Below are 13,566 nucleotides of genomic sequence, written 5' to 3' on the forward strand. Positions count from 1 at the left end.
AGAAATAGAGACATTTCCAATATTAAAATATGTGCCTCGGTGGCTGGAAATCCAAGGCATGTAACAGACTCCTCTCCTATAGAGAATTTTGTGGTTAAAAACCRAAAAGGACGGAAAGCGGGCAGGCAAGGGACAAAGACACTTCATTCTTTCAGCAGAGATGGTGCGCACCRTGCTTTCGCGTGTCTTACCATGTGGGAAGCCAAGATGGTGACTTCTGGGGAGACCAGGGGAGGAACCCACCACCTCGTGGCTTGAGAAGCCMATGCCCCAGAGCCCAGAAACCCGCAGCACATCACCTTTTTACCTTTTTATCATGTACCCAGCAGTACATACACATCATTTATAAACAGTAAGGGTGTATTGTAAAATTTGTTTTTGGCATCCAGCTCTGGACTCCCCAGCACAGGAAACCACAGACCTGTGGGAGTGAGGAGGCCACAAAGATGACTGGAAGACTGAAACAGCTTTCCTCTGAAGCTGAGAGAGCTGGGGTTGTTCAGCCAGAAGAAAAGAAGGCTCTGGGGTGAGCTCTCCCATATATAAAAATGGGTTGTAGGAAGGAAGAGGCATTTCACCAGCACACATAGTGACTGGACAAAAGATAAAGAGTTTTAAAATTAAAAGGGTTTAGATTGGACTTAGGAAAGAAAATGTCTACATTAAGGGTGGTGAGGCACTGTAGCAGGTTGCCCAGAGAAACTGTGGATACTCCATCCCTGGAAGTCCCGGCAGTGCTCAGGGTTGGACAGGGTGGATCTGAGCAACCTACCCTAGTGAAGGATGTCCCTGTCCCATGATCTTTAAAGGTTCCTTCCAACCATTCTGTGATTCTGAGATTCTACTTTAAAAATCTGTTTCATTGCTGGAATACCATTACTGGAATACCATTACCAGTAATACATTTGATAACAGCTACTTTTAACACTAACATATTGTATTTAGTTCCATGTATCAAGTTGAAGACATTCTACCCTAGGATCACACAAAACCTACCCAACTCCAGTCTGGCCTGCAGCAAAAAAGAATATCCAGCATAAATGCCCAGGCTTGAATTCCAAGAAATTCAAAGAAAAAAAAAAGCCACCAAAGCCTTGTTAGAAAAAGCATCTTAATTCTGCAGTACTGTTCAGATCAGAAACTACTCTTGGGGTTTTTTTTTCTACTTTCATTCTCCACTTCTCTATTCCAGTGGACACCATGTCAGACACCAAAGGAATTTCTAAGCAAAGGAGACTTTTCACTACACTTGATGACACAGATACAACACAACAGAACAGGATTCAGGTACTGTCATCCGACACCAGGATTAAGGCACTTCTGTTCTGAAGCAGCAAAGGCAAAACAATAAAATTGGAAGAACGTACACTTACTCACGAAACCTAGAAAGCTTAATATATATATTTATTATGCATTAGGAAGCTCATTAACTTAAAAACCAAACTGCATAGTACAAAAGGTTTCTTATCTGTGCTCAATGTGGAACAAGTTTCAAAATATATGTTTTTAAAATTTCAGTTCAGTCAATACACAATCCTTTTAAAAAACCGTATAACTGTCTGTACCCTCATTACATTTATAAATACATGATTTAGACAGCACCCCATCTGGAAAAATTAAAACTCCTTACAAATATCTACATATATTGCATACATATAAAACATTCATAGAAGTATTCCATTAAAGTTGGGTTTAACAGTCCATTTACACTGCAGCAAAATACATATAAATCTGTGGATTCTTCATAAAATGTCTCTAAAAATTAGCACATTTGTAACYATTCAAAACTCCTCTGAAGCATCTTTCAGAAAGAAAATTTGATATGAATATATCCATGATATTCAGCAGGTAAGACAGTGATATGAAGGCTAAATATGATTAATAACTGAACACTAAGAAGCAGTTAAGGCAGGGGTGAAAGGAATTAATAGGAAAAATTAGTTTATATGGCAGATAAAGTGACAAAATGCAGTACATACATATATTTTATGATGTAAACTACTCTGGCACCCACTCAGAAGTCAGAAGTGTCTATGTTTCTGACACTGCTCATTTAAAATTAAGATATTATTTTTTACAAGCAAAACATTAATGGGACCTGGCTCTCATCTGACCTGATGGCATCTGGATTTGATTTAAGTGCACAAAACTGATTATTCCAGAATGCGGGTTTAGGGTTTCTGTATGACCTTCATTTATGGGTAATTAYTGTCATGTGTGATCACAATCAAAATTTTGCTACCTTGGTTTCATCACTTCTTTCTGGCAACTACTGGACTTCCTGTTAGTAAATAATATTCGAGAATTTCATTGATATCAGTATTTCAGGTACTAGAACTACAGAGATCAGTGCCTCCCATACCATGAAGACTACATGTGCCATACATGCAGACAAAAGGCATAAGAAATGCTAAACAAGCTGTAATAGTGATGGCAGAAATTGTTCTGGCTCAAACCTGTTTATTTCACATTATCTTGCAATTTTGGAACTGAACATTCAAACTTTAAAACAAATCTTCTATATATTTAGGTTTCTACACAATATAGGAATTTGATGCAGTCCAATATTGGGTAGAATCACACCAACTTGTGACCTGCTGTCCTAAAACACCACTCCTGCAAGTTTGACATCAACCTCAAGGATCAAGTGGCCTCCTGTCACAGCTGCCTTTCCCTCAAAGGCAAGATATTCTGTACCTCCCACCAAGCTTCCAGAGACACATTTCAGTGCATGACTTTGTTCTACAGTCCCCCCAGAATCTAGCCTTCATACCCTGCTATCCTGCAGCAATGGTTCAATGTCCTCTTCATTACTTTGGTCTAGGTTGTTACTCAGACTATTGCTGATGCTGTTGCTGTGTTTTTTGGTGCTGCTGACTTTGCTGCTCTCAGGAATAAATAAGGCGACTAGAAAAGCCAGAAGAACAATGCACGCTCCAACCAGGAAAGGTGGACCAGGAACGATCGTTCTCTACAGGAAAACAAGAATAAAGAATTCATGAAGTTTCAGACATTGACTCCTCCATTATGAACTACACCACTAAAGCAGGAGATAATGAGGATATATTTATGGTGACTAAAATTTTGGAAACAGATTCATATGTGCACTGCAAAGTGAATTTTCTTCTACAATGCTCACAAATTCCTCACCAGATCTCCACAGTGATCTGAAAACCAGAAACACATAAAATTGTCTAYTGACAATAGGATTGCCTAGCAAATGAAACAGATATTGACTGATGCTTTTTTTTTATTCTTTTTGCCTTATGTAACATGCCTGTTAAATCAACATGACTCCTCTGATGATTAATAGAATAAGGTTTCAACATCCAGAAGTACAAATACTCAAYAAACCCTAGCTTCACCGTTTCATGGTTGAGACACCCTAGAATAAAGTAAGCCAAATAAACAAGCATCCCAAAAAAACCAATGTATGAGTGAGCAAAGTAACAGCAGAATATGTAGTACATACCATTCTCACTGTAGAGACACATAGTTGATGTATGATAACTTACCATTTGGAAGTATTCTCTCTTGCTTCTAAGCAGTTTATTTTAAAATTTAAAAACATAATTTACCCACATTTTACAGCCCCAAATAAAAACAAACACCAGAAAGGTTTTAAGATCAATTTTAAAGCAGCCAAGTATGATGACAAACTTCAACAAAAGAAAAATGTCAGCAATCCAGCTTTTTAAAATTTTTTAAACTTTTCTGTATCTGTAAACTAAAACTAGATAAAAATCAGAAGATAAAACTTGTCAATCCAATGTTTTTATTCCTGATGAAATGTAGGAAGCTATTCTCATCTGAASTAGGAAAGTAGCTAAACATAAGCATACAGTAACAGGGTATTTCCCTTGCCTCAATTCTGTTTCAATCAGAGGCCTAAATTTTCAGCTGATGGTCTGTACAGATAAAGTATATAAACATATTAAAAATGTATCTTAATGATATCAAACCTTCAAGAGGTGCTACACACACAAGTACTTAAAGAAGTAATAAACTTCCACAAATTAATACACCCATTTTTAATATAACAGCTAATTCTTCTGAGTAGCTTTTATGAGTATTACACTACTATGGTCTTTTTGAAGGGAGTAAAAATCTTTCAATCTGTCCTTGTTCATTGCATTGCCAAGTGTTGTTATTATTACTCTCCAACACTGCCTATGATCGCACTGTTTGTTGTAAGGGCTTCCTGTAAATAATTATAATGAATCCATCTCACTCAAACTTTAGTCTCAGTAAACTTACATCAAAACAAATTATCTGGTACTGTTACAATACTGAAACTAATGCTGCTACTACTGTAAATCTGAATATTCACTATCACATTTAAATTACAAGCTTACTAATTTAATAAAACTGAAAAGTGACAATTAAGTAGTTATAAGATATGAAGATTTTATATCAACAAAAAAGAAGACAGATTTCTGGCCTTATGAGTTCTATGGTGCAAACTGCACATCAGATTTTGAACTTACTTTATCACTGGGATTTTGCTTCGTTTTTATTTCAGAAGTGTTATCAGGTAGCAATTCATTGAGTTCCACATGGAAAAGAAAGAAAATAAAGCCATACAGTGCTGGTCCAAGGCCATTGCACAGTCCTCTTATTCCAGTTATTATTCCTTGGACAACACCTAATGAGAAAAAAAAACACCAAGAGTCAGATTTTTTTTTTTTTAAGCAAGAAAGGAATGCTCAAGAGCCAAGAGTTCTGAGTGTATTCTAATAATTGTTCCAAAAGAGATAATTTCATAATTATTTCTGCATTCTAAGATGTAAGAAATACATTGAAGACAAATCTGTCAGATTAAAATAATCCTCTGCATCATCATATAGTTCTGTCACTATACTTGCAGATTACCGGAAGCATTATGTTTTTGAACACGACAGATGAAATTTATGTGAAGTTTTCAATGTTAGAGCTCTTTCAGTCTCAGCCAAAGCCTACAATGAAGATAGCAGACCTTAAATGTGGTACCCATTTAATTTACTTTCAAGTGAAATTCAGAGTAACGTATCTAAGTGTTTAGGACTGTGATTGGGAAAATACACACACACTGAGATTAGGATTTATTTAAATACCAAGTAGCTTACTCAGGACAGTAAATTAGGTGTACAGCAGTAATTTCACAATACCTGACTCACTGTAGTTTTACTCACTGGATTYTTCTAAAAGCTTAATTAATCAAAGTGCTAATAAAAGGTGTATTTCTGTTTCGATTTCATTAAGTGATTATGGCAACAGAGCAAAAAGTGTTTGGATGACATTAACATTACATATTATGAGTCTACAAAATGCTATTTTACAGTAATCATAGTCTGCTTCCTTCTCAAGGCAATAATTTGCAAAATGGGAGGAAAAAAACATGTAAAAAAGATAACTGTCCAAGGTTTTTACTTCATAGGTTGGTAACATGAAAGTTTAACATCTTCATGCCACTAGGTGGCAAAACCTCTGTCTTTAAACTATKGAAAGCCTTAGCTATTAACAGCAGCTTCCCCTACATAAAATCAAAGTTCAGTGTCTTCTGTTATCTTAACTAAACTATTCATTTCCTGATATAAACAGAAAGATTTTAAAATCTTTTCAATTTCATCTTTTCAAACAATTTTAGATCTTTTCCTTTCTTTAAAAAAGAGAGGAGAATAATGTAAAAAAAACCCATGTAAAATATTGTCTTTTGCACTTTTCAAACTCAACAGAAATCTACTTCCCTTGTACTTTTCTGATTTATTGCACTTAACTCACTTCATGTTGTACAATGCTAAAGTATAACTGATACTTAAAATTTACATATACAGTATATTTTAAAACTGAACACTAAATTCAGTTCTTATATACCAGAGTTTGTGACGACTTGTCATTTAACTTTAAAGGAGGAGTAATTTCTGACTGTATATTACTCTTCAGATCACAACCAGTAGATTTTCTGTCTTCCCAGATCAACTGGTTACTTTTGACTTCCTTTTCTATTCCTTGTATTGTATCAAATAGGGCCAACTTTTCTACAAAAAATAAAGCTTCTTGCTTACATTTACTTCAATCTGGTAAAATATGCAATTAAAAACGTAGTATTGTTACATTAATCCTGTCTATTAGAGAATAATGCATATAATAAAAGGGAAAAAAAGCAAGTTTTTGTTCTTTTCATAGTACTTCTACAGAAAGATAGAAAATAAGTAGTTCATCACATACTATGTATTTTATAATGCAATTATGATGAATTTGTGCACTTTCTTCCTCCTCTACATAGACTGGCAGACTTCCACAGCTACTACCAAGGGAAAACTCACCAAGACAACTTGAAAAGTACGCCTAGATAACTCTTCTCCTTTCTAGACAAAAAAGCAGTCTGATGCATAAAAAACAATTCATCCAATACTCACCTTGTTGATCTGCCTCTGCATTTCGTGAAACCAGAGCACTAATTGCTGGGAATGTAATGCTTGACATCGCTGCTACAGCTCCTGCTGCCCACATCATCCTGTATTAAATACATAATTCAAATTAAAAATTAGATTGCTTTTATAATTATTCCCCACACTCCCAAAAGAACCACAAGGACACCCTTATTTCACATATAGTGCCCTTTGAAATACTCTAATCAAAATACCTAGAAAATGGAAATTATCTGGTTTTCTTCCTGCTCCCCTCCCACATATTATTCTGAAATTATTGGAAGGTTTGCACATTTGATTTCATTCTATCCTAGCAGAGAGAAAGAGGGGAATGTGAGTGAAGTGGGCTTTCCTCTCCAAATGCTGTACAAAGGAACAATTTCCCAGGGTGTCCCAATTCTCTAGCCTCTCCAACTGACTAGAAAGTTCTCTGATAAACAAGTACTCATCCCTCTCAGTAAGACAAACTTGATAAAAAAGCTGTTTGACATTAAGGTTCTAGCTGCCTCTACTTACAGACAGTTTCTCCAACAGAAGAAACTCTATAGCGTTTGTAAGACCAAATACTATTAGAGTAAGAAAATATGTTAGAAAAACAAAAACAAGTATAGGTCCAGTACCTAACTGATAAAAATGCGTCTAGTGGAATTACTAGAGGGAACATACTACTTCTTATTCTGCGAGTTAAATAAAATGCTTTAACCTCATTCATAGACTTTACACTCAGTGGATCAAAATGTTGCAAAGACACCCTTTTTAAAAGGGCTGTGACTTACACTGTATGTATAGAAAATTCTATCATTCCTACATATGCAAAATACAGACCAAATTTTGGTACMGTAATGAAAATGGGAAAGCTTAATTCACAGAACACTTAAATACTCATGACAACAGAATTAAATGGTAGAACTTATTGGGAAAAAAACTGCCAGTTCCTTAACAGGTGTGTACACACCAAAATGTATGCTTACCAAGACTGAGATCCAAATCCATACCAAGCCAGCTGAAATATCTGAAAGCCAAGGCCAAGGAGAACTGTGTTTTTGTTGCCTATAGATCTCATCAAGATACTGAGAAACAAAGTCTGCAAGAGAAATTGGTTAAACCAAAAGTTGCTTTAAAATGTCAGATTGCTAAAGTAATTTTCCCCATGAAAAATAATTCAGAAGACTTTTCAAATTATAAGGCAATTTATACAATTTGTCCTTTACTTCCCCTGTATTAAGTCCAAAATACAGATGAGTCATTTCAACATTTAATGTACAGATATTCTTAATTCTTCAATGGTTACCACCCCAGGACATCGAAAAGCAAATGCATTACCTCTGTATGTACACTAGATGACAGTGTCTATTTCCAATGCAAATAGGCTTTCATTTTCACCTCCACAAACCTATTTTACTACAGACTAGAGAGTTCCAGAAAACAAAAACTGATACCAAGGTAAGACAGTACAAGCTGGACATTACTTGAATTTACCAGTATCTATAAACACTGGAGAAATAATGACTGTTAGCTCAGGAAAAAGTAAACTCCTTAGGTCAGCTGAATTATTATGCAAATTTACATTTAAATTACAGTAAAATTGCTGCTTTGTCACCTTCATCACACACACTGAAATTCGGCCAAGGCAAATTCTGAGGCACCATTAATTACATTTTTTACTGACTCTTTGCACCACTGATACGCCCTTTTCATTTGCACATGTAAGGTAACACCAACCAAAGATCAGTATTTCTATTTGTTAGAAGTGTTATTGCTGAGGGAGAAGGATATCCGAATTCAGATGCAACAGCAAGAACTTACAGCAAGAAGCAGACACCTTCTAGTAAAGCAACGTATACATGGAGTACTTGACTCAATGAAGCACACAATTTTCTTTAAAAGGAGAAACTCAGCAATGCTTCAGTAGAAATACAGAGAAAAAGAACAGGACTACAGAGCAGAATACATTTCCTCTCTTGTCTCTCTTCCTGATTGTATTGGGTCTGGCTCAGATGGAGTTAATAGCACCCCTCACAGGTTATGTAGCTGGAAAGGTGTTGATAACACAGCAGAGCTTTGGCTACTGCTGAGCAGTGCTGGCAGAGCATGAGCACTGTCTCTCAACATTCCCCCCACATCAGTAGACTGGGAATGGACAAGATCATGGGAGGGGACACAACTCAGCCAGSTGACCCAAACTGACCAAAGGGATAATTTGCTCCACATGACATCACCTCGGAGAGAAATGCTGAAGAAAGGAGGAGGAATGGGGCATTTGTTATTTACAGTGTTCGCCTTTCAGAGCAACTGCTATGAAGCCCTGCTTCCTAGGAAGTGGCTCAACAGTGCTTTCTGATTGGAAGCAGAGAATAAACCTTTTTTTTTTTTTTTCCTCTTTGCTTGTGCATACCTAAACTTGCTTTTGCTTTAGTAAACTGCTTTATCTCCACCTATGAATGGTTTTTACCTCTTCCCTGTCTGGCTGGGGAGTGCTGGAGTAGGCACTTGGGATCCAGCCAACATCAAACCCCCACCCTAACTTTCTCATTTCTCATTTTTAGTTTAAAAGCTGAATAGAAAAAATAGAGTAATTCCATTTTCATGTGTTCAGTTATTTCTGGAGATATCCAACATGCCAACACAAATAAGTATTTATGAAGCAAAGATGATGTCAATAAGCAGAGACAGTTTCACTAAGCTGTACTCTTCAAAGAGCTCAAAAATCAACAGTTTCCTCATTTTAACAATGAAAATTATGAAACAGAAGAGGAAGCCATCTCAGAGATTTTTAGCAGGAATACTGGTCTGCCTGAAGTATGACTGGCAAATGTGAGTGCACATAACAGCCTCAGAACAAACCACAGAGCAAGGATTAAAATAATGACTTTAATTGATAATGAAGGCCACAACTGACACCAGTAAAACAGATAAACATTGATGAATGTGTTGTTAACATCAGAACAATATGACCTTCATTCTGCTTGAATGGCAACAAGGTTACAACATACTATATGCCATTCCTCTTCTATACCCACAAAGAAACCAAAGATCACATCATAAAAACTCTGATTTACAAAAGACATAAAGGATCCATTGAAAAATCAGCCCACTTTTGCCAATTAAGACATATGACAATAAGATACCAAGGCCTTACAGCTCCTCATCGCCCAAGCTGAGCCAAAGTAACCCTGGAAAGACAGGGTTGTATGAGAGTCTGATAGAACAAGGCCATTGAATAGGTGCAAGTAGCATAACTTTATTTAAAAAAACACATTTCCCTTACAGATGGCCTTGCATTAAGTAAAAATTTTAATGATTTTAAGTCAAAGTTCCAGGGAATTTGCTGATCCAAATTTAGCTTGGTTTAGTTTAGTTTTGTAATGTCCAGATCCAGTACTTCTAAGGAAAGCTGGTACATAGCAAAAGATTTACTCAGACTGTATAATGAATACAACCTACTGTGAACACAAGATACTCTGGCAGATTAGAGCATGTAAAAAGATCTTAATCTTAAATGAAGCACTATGAAGAAAAAAAGCTTACCTGAGCTATTATGGATAGAATGCCCACCACAGCTATAAATGCTGCAATGCTAGCAGATCCAAATCCTATAATCTGTAAAGAAGCAGAAATCGCATCAAACAAATGCCAAACACAATCCAAGACAATTGCTAGCAGTGAAGTATCTTCTTAAAGAAAACACTCATGCCTGCTTATACTCTAGATCCATTAAGGAGCCATACAGAAGTGTCCACTTTCAAGAATAATCCTTGACACTTTGCCAAGAAAACTATGAAGGAAAAAAAAAAGAACTGCCTTAAAGAGATGGAGGAAATCATGGATCCAGAAACTGAAGTATTATATCCCTCCCACTAATACAACAGGTCTTCAACAGGCAAGATTCCACCACCAGACAGACCCAGAAACTGCTGCACTGATGAGAACACAGGTCTGCTTAAGGTTAACACATGCTTAAGTCATTGCATGGCATATGCATCAGGAGTCAAGTTCCTGACTTAGCAAAGCACCCTGCCTTTAATTAAAGCTTTACTTTGCCAGGAAGCAGGTCTCTGAAAGAAGTCTACAACAAGAAAGAGGTCATAATTTAAATATCCTTAGTAAGATGGGAAGGCACCAACATTTACCTGTCTCAAGTACAGAAAGAAACTAGAATACTGGCCAGCCTCAGGCAGGTATGAGAGCAACACTGTAATGCAGATTGGAAGAACTGTAGGATCTTTTTTAACCTTCTTCAGAGACTGTAAAACAAAGCAAGTATTGAAATATTTGTACAAACTCTAGTGAAAACATAATAGATCGCCTTTTTTAAATCCATTTTTGTCCATGCATACACATCAAAACATTAAACATGGAAACTGTTAAGCTGAATGTTAAGTCACAAATGCTCTCTTTATATACAGTTTGGGGGATCCAATTCTTCTGCGATGTTTCCATTAAGATATTTGAAGCTACTGTTCAGTGCCAAATCACAACTATTCCCTGAAAACAGTGTTATATAACAGTAAGGGAAATGAGTAATATCTTCTATTGAATCTCCATAACAATAATTTCTTTTGAAAAATGTAGCAAATAATATACATTTCTTACACTTGTTCATTGATGATATTCATTACTTTAAAGAACAAATAAATTGTGGAAAACAAATTCTGTAACTGCAGTCTTTCAAGCATACCATTTATCTCTCAATATTCACAATCAGTTACCAGCAGGATGGGTCTTATGAAGAACAATGACTCTTCCTTAAGATACTTGGGCATAACAAAAGCATAAATTAACTGAAAAAGTATGACTAAGTGAAAAAGTTACTACAAAGGCTGCATGGCATGTTTTAGTCCCAGGATTCCTATATATGCCTGTAAAAAACTCAGGCTTTATAGATACATTCTCTACTAGAAAGAAATCATATATAACCAAAAGTGGAAATCAAGAGTAAGGAGAGATACAGCCAAAAGTACAGTTACAAAGTGAATATGTAAAACCTTAAAATATTGGCTTTTGTGATGTAAGAATTCAGCATTTCTCTTTGCAATAAAACAGAGTACATAAGTTAAAAAAGTTAAGTACTGAACCTTTGGATATTACACCTGTTATGATCTAATTATTAAAGGTTCTTAGAAGTACTTCTGCCCTAATTAAGGTGCAAACGAGACCATGTGCCAGTCAATAGTATGGGTTTTATTTGGTAACAAATATGAGAGGGAGAGAGGGGAAAAGAGAGAAAGGAAGAAGAAAAGAGGTGGGGGGGCACAAAAGCACCAAACATTGTTTTCAAATCAAGAATTATTTCATCCACAAAGTTTGTTTTTTTAAATGTAGTTAGATCTTTTTGAGCAAGAGCAGAGAACAGGGACTATGGTACACTGAATAGTCAAGCTATCAATAAAATTAAAGATTTCCCACGCTTACAAACTGAAGTTAATAATTATTACTTATTAATCATAAAATATTTAATAATCACTTATTGAAGCGCATCTTACTGCAAAAGGGTCTGCCTGCTCCCACGATATAGAAGATCCCCAAGAAGCAGGTCTTATCTTTTCCGGCAGAGATTCTGGTACAGCTAGCAGGATGAAGCAGATATCCACAACAGCCACCAACGTGGCCACTAGTACAACCAGACTATCTCCGTAGCTGGCAGACAGATATGCTCCAATAGCAGGACTAGTTACCAAACTTGCTGCAAAGGTGGCAGATACCTATGCACAAGAACAGTTTACAAATTCATCAGAGTGGTTATTCTGCCATTACAGAAAAATGAAGTAACTTGCTCATCACCACTACCTCTCCCCAAAATTGTGGTTTAAAAAACACACAAGTAAAAGTTTAAGTAAAAAAAACAAACCAAACTAACAAACAAACAAATAACCAAAGAACAAGCAAACAAAACAAAACAAAAAAACCAAAACAAACAAAACCACCCACCATTTATGACAGTAAATACAGCTTATAGAGCCTCCTCAACAGCATACCATACTAGATAGAATTAACAGTCACAGATCAGGCTTGGCTCAAGGGAAATAAACTCTTACTTTTAAATACTAATAAAAACCCCTTGGTTTTCTAATTATAAATTTTAAGTGATTTGACTTAAAAGGTTCTCAGTACATTTAAATATACTGCTGAACAGAAGTTCAAAGGCTATGGACATCTACCAGTGGACTGCCAAAACCTAAACTAATGTAGATACTAGGAAAGCAAACTAAGCAGAATCATATTACCATTGGAAGGATTAGTTTGCACTAAATTATTTTCCTTATCTTTTGATAATTAAGAAAGGATATGACTAAGTTACTAAAAATACAGTTTTATGCATTTTTATCCATTCTCACTGTTTTGACCTTAGAAGAAGTCATTCTATACTAAAAACAAGTCACATAAACTGGAAGTGCAACTTAAGGTGATAGAAAACTATTGGTAGATAAAATTGCTTGCATTGCCTTTAACAACATTTAATTCTTTGTTTGCAAAATTTAAAAGAAATTATTTCTTACACATGCTCTCTATACAAGTTGTCAAATATTTGTTCTGTTCCCTTAAGCACATACCACTCTCTTCACTGCCTGAACTCTTATGCAGTGCCTCGAGATATGGTCTATTCCTTTATCAACCTCTTTACATCAATCAGGAAACAATCTGGGCACAAAGCAAAGTTCAGTATGAAGACTATAATCTATACTTTTTCTCAAACGAGCATATCTTACCAGTCCATAGGCAGTAGCTCTTTCATGTTCTTGTGTTACATCAGCTACGTAGGCAAATATTACAGAAAAGGTAACAGAAAAGATTCCAGATACTGAAATCATAGCGAAGTACCACCTAATAATTTAAAAGCAACAATTAGAAAGTTTGAACTAAGATCTCTTGCCATTTATTTTACTAATAAGCAAGTTTGTGTTTAAGTCTAAGAGGAGCGTTCATCAAGAAGTAACATAGAATTTTACTGGCAATGAATGATTGTGCAGTCTCACTTAAATACTGGAAAACAGCTTTTTAATGTTTTATATTCTTCTGTTTATTTTACATTAGCCTAAAAGTAGAAGTGTCCCCTTGAGGACGTGGCACCTGCAGACTTTTACACTCTTGAGTTAAAGTTGTGAAAAACAAACTACCTTAGAAGTTATTTTCTCAGCCAGTTAAGGAATAAATTATC

The 13,566-nt window shown here is 35.8% G+C and overlaps 1 protein-coding gene across 1 annotated transcript in view; it reads right to left on the reverse strand.

The window, feature by feature from the left end:
* Positions 1-1,383: 1,383 nt before the first annotated feature.
* Positions 1,384-13,566, reverse strand: part of MFSD14B (major facilitator superfamily domain containing 14B) — a 29,545-nt gene continuing 17,362 nt past the window's right edge. The window contains exons 5-12 of the mRNA XM_057384697.1: positions 13,118-13,232; positions 11,894-12,112; positions 10,541-10,654; positions 9,939-10,010; positions 7,382-7,494; positions 6,399-6,496; positions 4,488-4,645; positions 1,384-2,971 (exon numbers count right to left, since the gene is read on the reverse strand). Of these exons, the coding sequence (XP_057240680.1) occupies positions 2,768-2,971; positions 4,488-4,645; positions 6,399-6,496; positions 7,382-7,494; positions 9,939-10,010; positions 10,541-10,654; positions 11,894-12,112; positions 13,118-13,232 (1,093 nt within the window). The 3' untranslated portion in view covers positions 1,384-2,767. The remainder of the gene's footprint in view (positions 2,972-4,487; positions 4,646-6,398; positions 6,497-7,381; positions 7,495-9,938; positions 10,011-10,540; positions 10,655-11,893; positions 12,113-13,117; positions 13,233-13,566) is intronic.

The sequence above is a fragment of the Malurus melanocephalus genome, unplaced genomic scaffold, assembly GCF_030028575.1.
Source record: "Malurus melanocephalus ecotype Western Australia unplaced genomic scaffold, MMel_1.1 scaffold_15, whole genome shotgun sequence".
Lineage (NCBI taxonomy): Eukaryota > Metazoa > Chordata > Aves > Passeriformes > Maluridae > Malurus > Malurus melanocephalus.